The sequence below is a fragment of the Mauremys reevesii genome, linkage group 9 (assembly GCF_016161935.1).
Source record: "Mauremys reevesii isolate NIE-2019 linkage group 9, ASM1616193v1, whole genome shotgun sequence".
Lineage (NCBI taxonomy): Eukaryota > Metazoa > Chordata > Testudines > Geoemydidae > Mauremys > Mauremys reevesii.
In genome coordinates, this window is record NC_052631.1 from 101,127,626 (window position 1) to 101,143,099 (window position 15,474).

The 15,474-nt window shown below is 50.6% G+C and overlaps 1 protein-coding gene across 6 annotated transcripts in view; it reads right to left on the minus strand.

Annotated features, from left to right (window-relative positions):
• SLC6A14 (solute carrier family 6 member 14) overlaps window positions 1–15,474 on the minus strand; it is a 48,715-nt gene that overhangs the window by 17,300 nt on the left and 15,941 nt on the right. For 2 of the 6 annotated variants that reach the window (XM_039489052.1, XM_039489050.1), the window contains exons 2-3: window positions 6,887–7,055; window positions 1,448–1,579 (exon numbers count right to left, since the gene is read on the minus strand). The exons of 2 other annotated variants lie outside the window; for them this stretch is intronic. In XM_039489052.1, coding sequence (XP_039344986.1) covers window positions 1,448–1,579; window positions 6,887–7,055 — 301 coding nt within the window. Of the gene's footprint in view, window positions 1–1,447; window positions 1,580–6,886; window positions 7,056–7,416; window positions 7,482–15,474 lie in introns of those variants that run through there. 2 more of the 6 variants (XM_039489051.1, XM_039489053.1) reach the window with 2 other exon arrangements.

A 15,474-nucleotide genomic window follows, 5' to 3' on the forward strand; every position in this document is an offset into this window, starting at 1 on the left:
GCTGAAGGGAACCATGTCCAGCTCTTTGCAGCTGAAGAAAGGACTGGTGAAGAAGACAGACAGGAGGGAAAAGAGAGGGTGCATCGCTAAAAGAAATCTGTTAAACAGAGGAAAATGGGAGTGGAAAATATTGGTGCTAGTTAAGTGGAAAAGCAGAAGATCAGTGGAGAAGAATGACCTTCATTCCTTTTACCCTGGACAGTAACAAACATAGAGATGGGCTGTAGCCACAAAATTAGGGACTGGATCCAGATTTTGAATATCCCAAATGGGGGTTTGGATCCAGAGTTTGGGCCAGCCGTGTAGAAAAATCAGAGCCATTTGTGAAGTCTGGGTGAGGTTTTAAACTTTGTGTCCCTGAAGTTCAATGGATTTTGGTCTGGGTGTCTCGAAACAAAATGAAAGGAAACTGGAGCTGATTGCATCGTTTGTAGAGATCTCACTGCGATTGCTAATTGCATCAGTGAATAAAAGGCAGCATAAAATGGTGGTTTGCAAGGACACTGCAGCTTTTCCTTTGTCAAAGGGAACTTTGTGAGTTTGAGGTCAACCTACCAAACCTTTTCTAATGATCTCGGGGAGTATATATGACATATGTGTTTACACACACACAGCCCTGGCTATCTCTATAGACCCAACCGCCTTTGGGTTGGATCCATCCTTCTTTTCATCTTGAGCAGATTTTGGAAGCTTGTGTGCAGTGCCTTGTTGTTTCTGGTGAGTTTTGAGGCAGAAACTGGCAAGGAACAGTAAATGCCTGGACATAATCCCTTTTCATTGTCTACTAATACACAGGATCAGTAAAGGCAAATAAAGCTCTTAATACGATTAAAATGTAATTTCCTTGTTCCTATCTTAATGCAGCGGGGTGGTCAGGAGGGCATGCAGGCCCAATGATGCCCTCGTTTATGTCCAGCCTTGTTGGAGCAGAATGGATGCAAATAAGGGTGGGATTTGCCCCATGATCCTGATTCCCATGTGTGTGGGATGTCTCTGATTGCAGCAGGCTCAGTGCCCCACAGACCACACTGCTGGAATAGAGGCCAGGTGCATAGGCACGTAGGTTCATAAAATGGTTCTTTACACGTGCAAGTGCCAATCTGAGCAGCTAAATGCAGGATTTGCATGTCCCATGCAGACCCCTATTTAGCAGATAGAGTGAGAAGACATAGCCAGTAAATGAGAAACAATAAAGTTACATTGACGCTCTGGAAAATTGCTGCTTCTGATGTATCACATATAGTGCCATGAATTCAATTGCCTCTCATGCAGTATATACTAGCCCTCTCAGTTTGGCCATCCATGAAATGGCACGACACACCATGTACGGTACTCTAGAGTCTAATTTATGACACTAGCCAGAAGCATTATGGGGAAATTATTAATCCGCTTTTGACTATTAGAGCAACAAAAGAAGATCTATACATAAAAAACTAATGTCACTGACCTTGTAAAATTGGTAATATTCTCCACACAGAAACTGGCCCCAAACTGGCAAACTGCCCCAGGGAACATTCCAAAAAAAATAAAGGTAAACCAGCTAATGCCAGCATAGCTGCGTAGGGTATTAGAAAGGCACCTGGGAAAAACAGAAAAACCTATTATACCGGCACAATTCTGCTCCTTTTGTATAGCCACAGATGCAAATATACCAAAGTGGTTTTTATTTTGTACAGAATGTTTTTTTAAGGACAGTGTTCTGTAAAATCAAACAGTATTTGCAGAGGAAAGGGGTAATTACTCGTTGGTGGTCTGATCCAGGTTCCAGTAAAGGTAAGGTTAGTAACATAAGCATGGCTGTTATGTAAAATAAAGTTCACATTTATTTACTTCTTTCACAATGATTCTCATCAACAACAGGCTGCGCAATTGCCTGGTTACCTTGTCTATCCAGAGATGTTTGCTTGTGTCACATAGATCCCTGATATACCTTCAGGCTTGCCTACGAATTGTGCCTATGGCCACAACTGAAAATATGTTTCACGGGAAAAGATCAGTAGGTCAGAAAGATGCTGAGGTGGCTTGATCTCTGAATAACTTATTTAAAAGGCTAAGATTCAAGGCACAGAACTAAAAGCCCACCTCAAGGCGAAACGGTGGGCCTTTAATATTTGAATAAAAGGGAACAGATGTACTTGCATAACATATATCTGAAAGGTTTAAAATTATCTGGTTTCCCCCACCTGCTTTTTACTTTCAGTAATTGCTTACAGGAACACTGTAACGAAGTTCAGCCCAAGATTTAGATTTTGTAATTTAAAAATAAACATTTTATAAAACCAACTATTGATAAAAAATTAATTTGAATTTTAATGATTTAAGCAAAATAAAATGTTCACTGTATTGCCCTCACAAATCAGGTACTTAGACTTCCACATTCCGTCAGTTCTACCTGCAAATCAATGTGGGCTCAAAACTGCATCCATGGTTATTTGCACCTTGGATTTTCACACACACATAGAAAGGCTGAATTATCAAAAACCTGACTACATTTCTTTTTTATTTCTATAGGTGCCAAGCAAATGTACAGTGCGATATAAATACTGATAATTAGAATCTGCTGTGTGTACTCACTAGCCTGGGGCTGCTCAGCGTGAGCCATATACTACCCATATGAGTAAAAATAGCTCAATCTGGCCCATCATATATAAATAACAGTAAATCAAAAGAAACCTTAAACACTAATTTTAGACACTGCCCAATGCCTCTAGCTGCTTCTCCTCTGCAGCGCTGCCTCATACTGCCACAGGCACGGACAGCACTGAGCCACCCTGCTAGGCTCTGGAACTTAGAACTGATCAATTTTTATGGCACAACTTTTCTTTTGTGAAAATAAGGATAAAAAACTGTCCAACACATACTGCTCTGTCAGGAAGACGGAGACGATATCTGGCTGTGTGTACTCTTGATTTTGTTTGCATTCTACAGTAGTTTATACTTTTAAATTTAAAACAGAAAGGAACTGTTTCTTCACCTTCTTCAGTGGTGATTTGCACTCACTGTTAGAATGGCTAGAACATGGAAACGTTTGTAATTTGTTTCATATGGTTTCATATGGCTGACTCCTTTCTGATACAGAGCCTCAGCTGGCCACTTGCATGAATGCTTTCCTAAATTCCACATTAAACTGGGGTCAGGGACATAGGTGCTGGAAATAGGGGGGTTGGGGGCTGCCACATCCCCTGGTTTGAAGTGGTTTCCATCATATACAGGGTTTATGGTTTGGTTCAATGGCTCTCAGCCCCCCACTGCATACATTCTTCCAGCGCCTCTCATTACTGAGACCTATTGTACTATGAGAAGGACCCGCATTTCGTATTTGCTGTAGTGCATAAGTGTGAGAGAGAAACAGCGCCCGGTAAGACAGCTGATATTCATGCACATGCAGCTGTTCATCTACTTTTTCTCTTCAAGCACAAAGAGGTTTAAGATAAATTAGGGACCCAGTTTGGCAAGATATTTAAGCACATGCTTAACCTTAAGCATGTAAGTAACCCCACTGAATTCAAGCAAATGACTCATGTTTAAATTTAAGCAAATGCATATGTGCCTTGCTGAAGGCACCTGTCCTTACAGGCAGAAGGATACAAAAAATAGTCCCAATAAAATATTTTTTAATTTCTAAAATATTCCTCGAATAGCTGTTTTGTTCCATATACAAAAATACATGACAGTGCAGTGTGATATACTGATTTTTTATTAACATTCGTTTTGGACTAGAATTCTGTTTCATCACTCATGAGTAATGCAACCAGGCCAAACACATGCCAATAAAAGATGTATGCCACAAATGCCACCGTGTACTCCATATATCTATCCTCAAATGTCTGTATGCAAAGTTACATAATCTGGCTGTGTCGCACTTACAATATAAACACCCATTGACCTTAAGTGGGAGTTGGACTGGGCCCTAAGGCATTTAACTTAAACACCTGCTTTTCCCACCTGAAATAGAATCTCAGACCTCCACAAATCACAGGACAGGCCAAAGTTTGTCTATCCCGCCTCTGCATTCAGCCAAGTGATTCACCAGAGATTTGTCAGGTAAAGCCAGTCACGTGTTCTGTGAAGGCGCTGCCAAGGCACCCATGGAATGTAACCTTGTAGTGAATAGATTAGAGACCTTTATTCTTAGTCTTTGTTTGGGATAAACTAGTTTTAATCCAGGTAAAAAAGGGGAGGCCACTTTAAAATAGGCCACTTTAAAATAAATAGGCGTTGAGCATCATTTAGTGTCAGGGCCGCCAAGAGGATTCAGGGGGCCTGGGGCAGGGCCGGGTCTTCGGTGGCAATTCGGCGGCAGGGCCTTCCCACTGAGGGGGACCCACTGCTGAATTACTGCCGAAGAATGAAGTGGCAGCGGTAGAGCAGCCTAAGTGCCTCCGATCACGTTTGGTTTTTTTTCCCCCCACCGCTTGCGGTGCTTGTACTCACTGGGTGACGCTCCGAGGCTGCGGCAGCACTTCAGCGGTGGATCCTTCACTCACTCCGAGTCTTCCACTGCACTGAAGGACCCTCTGCCAAAGACCCGGAGCGAGGGAAGGGCCCGCTGCCAAAGTGCCGTCAAAAACGCGGAGCGGCTCACGGGGCCCGAGGCCTGGGGCAAATTGCCCCTCTTGCCCGTCCTGGGCAGCCCCGTTTAGTGTGGGAGGGTTTCTAATTGGAGTGCAGCTTTGTGAAGTACGGATAAGTGTAACCTTCAACATTTACACCAGAAACAGTCATTAACAACGAACAGAATCGGCTCTGTCAGGGGTTCTCAAACTTCACTGCACCGTGACCCCCTCTGAGAACAAAAGTTATTACACGACCCCAGGAGGGGGGACTGAAGCCAAAGCCCAAGGGCTTCAGCCCCAGACAAGGGGCCTGTAACCTGAGCCCTCCCACCCGGGCCTGAAACTCTCGGTTTTGGCTTCAGCCCTGGGCTCCAGCAAGACTAAGCCAGCCCTGGCGACCCCATTAAAACAGGGTCACGACCCACTTTGGGGTCCCGACCCACAGTTTGAGAGTCGCTGCTCTAAGGTGTGTCATTTATTTCAGGTCACAGCTTTAAAGCCTGTCCTGCAACTCTTACTCACACAAGTAACCCTCTCTCAGATGACTAGTCCTGTTGCACTGACAATAGTGTCTCCAGGCCCCAGGCCAGCAAAGCACTTAGGTAGGTGTAAATCACATGAGCAGTCAAACTAACTTGAAGCTTCACACACGTGTTTCAATGCTTTGCTGGACTGAGGCCTCAGGAATTACCAAATGCTGAGAATATTGCGCTCTGGCTGGTTACCCATCCCGAACCCTGGCAGTAGATTTGGTCCACAGAGCACTGGAATGGGAGTCAGGAGACCCGGATTCTGGTTTGGGTTCTGCCACTGACTCACTGCATAAGTCTGAACAAGTTACAGCCTCTCTGTACCTCGTTTTCCCATCTGTCTGATGGGGAAGCTTATCGTATTCTCCTGGCTTGGAGAGCCTCATATGGACATTACTAACTAAGTGCTAAATGGGGTTAAAATGTCATTAAAGCTAATGTTAAAATTATATAATACACAGGTTGAGAAAAGAGTCTCTGTATATCTGGGCATAGTGGAGGGGTGGGCAAACTACGGCCCAGGGGCCACATCTGGCCCTCCAGACATTTTAATCCAGCCCTTGAGCTCCCACTGAGGAGCGAGGTCTGGGGCTTGCCTCACTGCATGTGTCTCCCGACATTCTCCCTCCGGCTCCTACATGTAGAGGCAGCCACAGGGCTCCACATGTTGCCCCAGCCCCAAGCTCCGCCCCCGCAGCTCCCATTGGCTGAGAACTGCAGCCAATGGGAGCTGCAGGAATGGCACCTCCAGACAGGGCAGCGTGCAGAGCTACCTGGCCACGTCTCTGTTTAGGAGCCATAGGGGGGACATGCTGCTGCTTGAGGTAAGCACCGCCCAGACCTGCACCCCTGAGTCCCTCCTGCACCCCAACCCCCTGCCCCAGGTCTGATCCTCCTCCCACCCTCTGAACCCCTCTGTCCCAGCCTAGAGCAGCCTCTAGCACCCCTCATTCCCAGCTGGCACCCTCATTCCCAGCTCCACCCCAGAGCCCGCACCCCCAGCTGGAGCCCTCAGCCCCCACCCCAAACCCGGAGCTCCTGCCTGCACCCTGAACTCCTCATTTCTGGCCCCACCCCAGAGCCCTCCCCCCCACACACACTCCCATCCCCAATTTCATGAGTATTCATTGCCTGCCATACAATTTCCATGCCCAGGTGTGGCCCTCGGACTAAGAAATTTGCCCACCCCAGTACAGTGCTTAGATTATCCACAGATACTACAAAGTTTGTTTAAAAACACATAAAAGACACGTAGTACATAGTCTGCAATACCCCAAATGTAGGTAAATGTAACCATACAGTTTAGATATTAGACTCCAATTACTCCGGTACATCACACAGGAATTAGTTATACGGAGAGCTGGTTGTAGAAAGCAGGTGTAGGAACGAGTGTAGCTGGTCCCTCAGTACCTGAGCATTCAGGGCGGGGTCTCTCTTAGCAGTTATAACCCACCCGAGGGGTATTTCAGCTCCTTTCCTGACAGTGACACTAGCGTCATTACCTGGCAGGTGAGGAGCTTGGAACTGATACTTCACATTTTCCTTCCCTTCCTAGCGCCCTGATCCACTTCTAACTAGAGAGGGGCCCACCCCCACCCCCCGTTTTCCAGGGTTTGGATTTAGCCGGTGATAAAGGCTGATACCAGCGTAACATTCATTCAAATCTGACTCCCAACTTCTCCAGCAGCTCCGGGGTGTTTGGCTCTGAGACTGGGGCTCGAGCGGGTCTGACCCCGCCGCGGGGGCTCACGGCAGCCCCCCCCCCCCCCGGAGCAGGGAGCCGGGGGCAGCAGCACTCACCGCCTCCGTTCTGGTAGGTGAGGTAGGGGAAGCGCCAGACGTTGCCGAGCCCCACCGCGTAGCCCACCATGGACAGCAGATAGTCCGTCTTGCTGGACCAGTGCCCGCGCTCCGAGTGCTCCTCGCTCTGCCCCGCGGGGGCATCTTTCCCCTTCGACAGCGTGAAGTCCTGGGGGAGCAGAGAGGGGGGGTCACCGCGGGCCCGGCTGGGAGCGTCTCTGCTGCTCCCAGCACCTGGGCCAAGAGCCCGCGGGCGGCAGAGACCCGCACCCGAAACGTGGAGCCCCGGGGAGAGAGACGGAGCCCAGACCCCGGCGCTGCCGGTGTTTCGGGGGGACACCCGGCTCCCCGGGGTGCCTCGGGGCTCCTGCCCGGGGTCCCGAGCGCCCCCCCATCCAGGCTGCACCTGCCCAGGGCACCGAGCGCCCCCCCCCCGCTGCACCTGCCCGGGGGTTCCGAGCCCCCCACCCCGGCTGCACCTGCCCGGGGTTCCGAGCCCCCCACCCCGGCTGCACCTGCCCGGCTCGCACCTTCCTTCTCCCGCAGCAGAGGCGGGCGGGCGGCGTGAGTGTCCCCATGAGCCCGGCTCCGAGCGCTCCCCGGCCTGAGTGAGCGGCGGCCGCGGGGCCGGGCCCTTTATCCGCCCCCCGCCCCCATGGGCTGCCCGGCCGTGACGAGCGCGGCGGGACCGGGGCTGCCCCGGGTGGGGCGCGGCGGGTTGGGCACCTCCCAGGCGGGCTCCCCGCGGCAGGGCGGGGCCGTGTCTGCGGCAGGTAAATCACCTGTCAGCCCCGCCGCATCCCGCCGCCTCCCACCTGCCGCCCCCCGCACATCCAGTCCCCCCGCATCCTCCTACCTGCCGCCCCCCCGCACATCCAGCCAGCCCCCCCACTCATCCTACCCCCGCACATCCTCTCACCTGCCAGCCCCACATCCATCCTCACCCCCGCTAGCCCCCTCAGCACATCCATCCTCCCCCGCACATCCTCCCACCTGCCAGCCGCATCCTCCCACCTGCTGCCCCCGCACATCCAGCCAGCCCCCACTCATCCTACCCCCACATCCTCTCACCTGCCAGCCCCACATCCATCCTCACCCCGCTAGCCCCCTCAGCACATCCATCCTCTCCCCACATCCTCCCACCTGCCATCCTCCCACCTGCCAGCCCCCGCACATCCAGCCCTCCCACATCCCCCCTACCTGCAGACCCCCACCACAATTATCCCCCTCCATCCTCCCACCTGCCACCCCGCACATCCATCCTCCCCCGCACATCCTCCCACCTGCCAGCCCCGCACATCCAGCCTCCCACATCCTCCTACCTGCCAGACCCCCATCACAATTATCCTCCCCTCCGCACATCCTCCTTCCTGCCACCCCCGCACATCCATCCTCCCCACTAGCTCCTCAGCACATCCATCCACCCCGCATCCTCCCACCTGCCGCCCCGCACATCCAGCCAGCCCCCCCACTCATCCTACCCCAACACATCCTCCCTCCTGCCAGCCAGCCGCATCAACAATCCCCCCCCCCCCACCTACCTACCCCTCACCACACACACATCCTCCTACCCACCTAGGGACATCATTTCAGATGGGGGGGAGAGGGACTTTAACCATGATTCCAGAGGCTATTTGGGCACCTGAAAACTCTTGGGGTTATTTTTGTTTGTTGGGGGGGGTATGTGTTTGTTTTTTGGAAATAACAACATAGGTGCTCTTGTCAGATAATTTCTAATCCCTATATAAAAAAAGAAAATGAAATAATTATTAGACCAACTCAGCTCTAACTAACGTGTTCTGACATATTGTGTCAATCCACTTAAGGGACACTGGTTAGGTTTAAAAAATTAATGTCTATTCTTACTTTGTTACTAACTCTGAATACAACCATTGGAACAATTGTAGCAAAATCTAGATGACTTTCTGTCACTTCTTTGCAGTTCATCAAGCTTGGACTAGATCATAACATCCAACTAGGACAAGGCCCTGCGAGTTTATTTATATTGCACCTGCCTAGGGCCCTAGGGATGTTACCCCTCTAGGAATAACAGACTAGAAACTGACCTTAAACAGGAGTGAAACTGACACTTTCAAGTCACTTTCAAGTATTGCCAACACCAAATGTTCAAAAATCATGACTCAGGCTCACCAAAAATCGTGAGATTGGCTTTAAAATCATGAGATTATGTAAAATTATAGATTTTGGGGTTCTTTTTATTTACATTCTGCTTTTTGAGCCTTTAAGGTGCACTGGGGTCACATTTGAAGCTTTCTCCACAGCCACGAGGGCTAGAAACTTCATTTTTCTTTAAGAACGAAGGCTGAAATCATCACAGATGACTTGACTCCAGGAACTGGGGCTTTAAGGAAAACAATAATTATCATGAGACTCATGACAAAATCATCAGAGTTGGCAACACTGTGTGAGTTTCACTTCTGTTTAAAGGCGAGTTACCATCCAGAAGGGTCTTAAACACAACACTACAGTGACTACACACTACAGTGATTGAGTTGCAGGTTCCACGGGAAGATATTTTAAACCAAACACCAAGAAAATTCAATGACATGTCCATCTACCCTGCAGATCCATCCTCCTAACTAGCCCCCAACACATCCATCCACCCCTACACACATCCATCCTCCCCCATCGCACATCCATCCTCCCACCTACATACCTACCCCCAAGCACCTCCCTACATCTATCCTCCTAACTAACCCCCCACTTGACACATCCAGCCTCCTCCTCCACATCCATCCTCCTAACTAACCCCCACCCAACACATCCATCTTCCTAACTCCCTCCCCATGCATGTATCCACCTTCCCACACATCCATCCTCCTAACTACCTCCCAACACATCGATCCACCCTGACACATCCATCCTCCTAACTATCCTCGACATATCCATCCACCCTCATGCTGAATAAATCCATCCTCCTAATTAACCCCGACACATCCATCCTCCTAACTACCCCCAACACATCCATCCACCGCCACACACAGCCATCCTCCCCCTTCACACATCCATCCTCCCACCTACGTACCTACCCCCAGACAGTCCCCTACATCTATCCTCTTAACCCCCAACACATCCACCCACCTAAATACCTCTCCCAGTCTCCCACCGCCCCAACACATCCATCCTCCTAACTACCCCCCACCCAACACATGCATCCTCCTAACTATCCCCCCTCGACACATCCATCCACCCTAACCACCCTCAGCACATCCGTCTACCTGCCAGCTGGCCATCCCCCCACACACTTGACATCTCCCCAACCACCCCAAAATATCTATCCTCCTGCCTACCCCCTGCCTCTGACACACCCATCCTCCTACCCTCTTCCTGACACACGCATTCACCTACATGTCAGCCAGCCACCCCCCAACCGACACATCCACCCCCCCCCACATCTACCCATCCTCCTAACTACCCCGTCTCCTGGCAACACATCCACTTAACCTGCCAGCCTGCTGCCTCTGCTCTTCATGCTCCCAAACCATTGACCAGATATGAACATTCCAACTCCTAAATTAAACTTCCCAGGATCCCTTTGTGTGACTCACCAGCCAGACAGGCACGGTGGGGTGTGGCCTTTTCCGAGAGGGCCAGGTGGGCATCACTTATCAGTCACACTAGAGAATGGACCGTAAAAGCAAACTCACCTCTCAGCCAGGAGCCCGAGGGCCTATGGGTGGGAAAGGGCTCCTTAAAAGAGGTCTCTCGCTTCACATGCGGTGAGTGCGGATTTCACAAAGAGCCCTTCATGGACAAGAAATAGCAACCTGGCCAAACATCTCCACACTTATGGTGGGAGAGAATCCTTCCTTGGCCAGGGGACTTGGGTGGGGACTGACTGCTTCCATTTCCAACTACTGCCCTGACTGTATGCCTCATCCTCTTTTTCAGAGTCAGTTTGTAAAACCCCGACTCCCAGTGAGCAGCACCGTACTTCACAGGTCTGTGCTGCTCCTGATGGAGGGAGGAGCTGCTTGGCACTAGCAAGCAGGGCACAATCCACCATTCGTGAAAGGTGTATTTGGAACACTGGGGGAGGTAACAGGATTGTACTGGGTTCTGTTGGATCATCCTGTGCAGTAGGAGCCCTAGGAGGCATGTGCGTTAGCTTGCTGGAAGAATACCAATCTACAGTACCTGCTTAAAGAGCTACAACCAGAGTGAAGGCATTTCCTTGGGTTTCCATCTACCCTCTGAATTCTGAGTTCCCACAAACTCAGCCTGAAGGAAAACGCAAATCTCACCTACACGCTAGAGAAACTCATACATCAGCCCAAATTCTCTCAGACTTGGCCCCATGTTCACTGGGATCGAACATGAACTTTAGTGGACCTTTTGGCAAACTGGATTCCAAGCGGTGAGTTTGAAATGACCATGGAACAAGGTGAGTTGGCCTGGCTTATGGGGGAGTTTTTGACCATTTGCACAGTCCGAGTCATCAGCTCTTCACAGCCAGGATGAAAACTGTTGCTTTGAACAACGTGATCATAGTGCCAATTTTCTTCAGAACTACAGTGTGATGATTCAGAAGCCAGCTCCTGTTCCTGGCGATGTGCTTAGTTTGAAATGAAGCTAGAAAAAAAACAACCCCAGCCTGAGAGCTGCAACCTCTCCCTTCTCATTCAGATTCAGTGCATGTTGTAATGTTGTGAAGTCATTTAGTGGGGTATTTTCTTTCCGTGTAACTAGAGACGACCAGAGTACAGCGACACAATGTACCGCACCTGGGAGGTATTCTCTTCCTGACAAGTGACTGTTCATTTTTATGCACTTCCAGTATTTTAAAAAAATCAGTGTTTAGTAAAAATAAATGGCAGGGCCTATGGCAGGAGAGCTTCCAAGTGCGTGGCTTTGTTCGACCCGCTGATATCAAAGCGGTTTGATTTGCACTTCCTAGAGCCTGACTCCTCCAACATTAAGGGTTGGGGGGATTTTCCCGCACACTTGAGCTAACCATTGACTTCATTACAGTGTAATAATTACCCCTGTTTATTTCTAAGCCAGTTACCAGTGGAATTCCTGATCCAGCAACACAACAGTAATGAGCAGCTTGACCCCTGCACAAAGTGAGGTTTTCAAAAGCACCTGAGTCGGGGCACAAGTCCCATTGAAAATCAATAGGACTTGTGCTGGTAAGTCACCCTAAATTACTATAAACTCCTTTAACAATCATCCCGCTAATAGAAAAAAAAATAAAGCATTAGTCCCATTTTTGCTGTGATGACAACATACTGATCAGATCCACGGGCAGCTGCTGGTGGTTTTATACTCATAGGCTATTTGACATGGAAAGTTCACTGAGTACATAAAAGAGTTTCAGATACAGGAGTGATTTCACTGGGAGTTGAGTGAGGCCATTGGTTAATACCGGCATATCTGCAGGAGTGAGAGAGAGACACATTCAACGTGTGTTAAAGAAACTGGTGAGACAAAGTCAACAGATTCTCCTCCTGTCCGAGGCTCTGTGTCGGCTGGGACACCACGTACCTAATGCGCTCAACACTGCGGCCGAGTATGCAGGTCCCGCACGGGGACGAGACAAAATGGGGAGCAGCAGAGCAAGGCTGGGCTCTGCATCTGCTGATGCCAGTGGGGAGGAGCTAAAGAAGAGCTGAGGGGCAGGAGTGACAGATCTGGCATGGCCTTTACCCAGAGGCAGGTGGAAGGAGCCGTTCCAAGGCTCTGCACGCCACGGGAGGGAATCCGGATGAGGATTAACTAATCCACAGGAACAATAGGCATTTGGCGACCAACACAGAGTGAATGCAGAAAGACACGAGCTGCTGCCATGCCAACAGACGGGGCTGAAAAATGGGAGTAAGCCATACACATCTCTGCTCCCGTGCGAGCAGCCAGACAAGAGTGCACACTCGCACGAGCAGAACACTGCTGCTGTTGGAAAGGGGTGACAACACATGCACGTGCCCAGCCTTTGTGTACAGACAGTTGGCTGGACCGGGCAATGACAGAACAGAAACCTGCAGGATAACCCAGGCCAGGGAAATCACCCCCTCTGCAAAATGCAAATGAACACTGCACTCCCACTCACAAAGTAGCCAGTCACACCTACCGACAAAGGCCCAGGCATAGGAACCAGACCCATAGCTGGTACTAAGTGCAGCCTGGCAGAACACAGCCCGCACTGTACACAGCGGAGTAGGGGCCCCCACTCGGGATGCCCTGCTCCGCCCCGGAAACGACACGATACATGCACTCAGTGCATATGAATGGTCACGAACGGGATGTCGCCATCTTCACGCGAGAAGCACGAAGAGCCTTGGACAGAGCTTGCTGGGTCAGCCGGTCCAGAACGGCACGTGGGGAGAGAGGTGGACGCCTGTCCTCCCGCTGACAGAGGGACTGACAACAATAATACTGGCAGCGCCATTGTTCCCACTTCAGCACAACAGCTTCTCCAATAGCTTCCCTGTCAGTGGACAAGCCCGTTAGCAAACCAGGCAGCGGCAGCAGACTCAACTTGAAAAGCGATCCTGATCCCAAGGAAGGGAACCTGAGTCATCCAACCAGTCATCACAGCACCAGGCTAGTGCTGCTCCGAGGCCGCAGGCTATCGCTTGCTCTATACGTCTAGATTAATAGAGCAGAAGGGACCACCAGGATCAGCCAGTACGACCTCCTGCATCATTCAGGCCAGAGAAGTTCACTCAGTATTTCCTGCACTAGAGGGAATGATTCTTCCCTACTATATACGTGAACGTTATCGGTCCCAGTCGTGTGTGTTTGAACTAGAGTGTGTGGTTTAGAAAGACATCCAGTCTTGATTTAAAGATCCCAAACGATGATACATTAGCCACACCGCTTAGTAGCGTCTCGCGATGGTTGGTTGCCCTTCTGCTTAAAAGGTTGCATGTCATATGGCGCCCGCAGTGGTAGAATCCAAGCACCCCACAAACATTCATGATCTAACCACCCAGCACCCCGGCAAGACAGGGGAATATGTTATCCTCATTTTACAGATGGGGAATGGAGACACAGAGAGACCAAGGGCCAGTTTTCCAAGGTGTTTAGGCACCCAAAGATGCTGAGAGGCACCTGGTGAGAGATTCAAAAGCTCCTCGGTGCCAAATTGCTATTGGGTTCAGTGGACGTTTGGTTCCTAGGGGCATCTGAAAATCTCACCAGGCGCCTAACTGCACTTCGCCCCCCGCCGCCCCCAGCCTGAAGGGACCTGCCAAGTCACAGGGTGTCTGTGGCACAGCCTGGAATTGACCTCAGGAACTGAAGACTAGATGATTTGCATGTGGGGTGGGGTCTGATCCACTCTCTGGTGAACGGTGCCAGCCTGACACCCAGTCTGTGACCACGGTAACAGCTGACACACCTGCCAGCTCTACTACAGTGGATGGTCTGGGGATATCTGAACTATGCAATCCCAGCCTGTGCCCTTAATCACACCACCAGCCCATCACTTGCCATGTGTGCACGTTCCCTGATTTCCATGAATGGCACTGACCTCCTTGACGTCCTCCCACACTACTGCACAGTGGGTGAAGTTTCAGAGCGGTAGCCGTGTTAGTCTCTATCAGAAAAAACAATGAGGAGTCTCTAAGGTGCCACAAGGACTAACACATTTACTTGGGCATAAGCTGCAGACTCAGCAGGAGGCTGAATGACATTATTGCAGAGGCTGGGAACCTCCAGGAGCCATTCCCTGGTGAGTGCATTTAGGGGGAGCTGAGTGCAGGGAGGCAGTTGGGTGTTCCAGGCTTGCCTTCCGTGCTCCGGGAGTGACCACCCCTCTGCTCAGCCTGCTCACACGGATCCTAGCAATGCTGGGTGGGGAGGTACACAAGGCAATGCTTGGCAAGGCTGTAATGGCCATCGCTGAGTCCCAATTAACTGCGGTTCTAAGAGATGCTCTGTACTTTTCATGAGTTCGTGGCCATTCTCTGTCCTTAGATGGTAGGAGGTGTCTGAGTGTAATGGTCTGGAATAGAGCCAGAGCCTTCACCACCTACTTGAAACCAACCTGACACTTCCCGGGCAACCCATGGAGAGTAACACAGGGTGGGTGTAATGTAAACCCGGTTACTCCACCCTGTGAGCAACGATTGCATTCTGGGCCAGCTGCAAGCAGCAGGGAAGCACATCTGGAAGAGCTGGCAGGAGGGGATGACACCGAGGGTCTGTCTACACTGCAGTTAGACCCCCAGGGCTGGCCCATGCCAGCTGACTCGGGCTCGCAGTACTCGGGCTAAGGGGCTGTTTCATTGCTGTGTAGACGTCTGGACTTGGGCTGGAGCCTGGGCTCTAGGACCCTGCAAAGTGGGAGGGTCCCAGCCCTCAGGCAACAGCCCGAGCCTGGCCAGCTACATTGCAATTAAAAAGCCCCTTAGCCAGAGCCCCATGAGCCCGAGTCAGCTGGCACGGGCCATCCGGGGGTGTCTAATTGCAGTGCAGACACACCCTATCTGGCCCTCATGTTCAGAGGACCGGTGTTATTGTGGAGAGGTCATCATAGGATAAACAAGGGCACAGCCTATGCAAATTGCACAACTAAACCTTAAACCCAATGAGCTCGCACTGCAGGAGGAAACAGTGAGAAG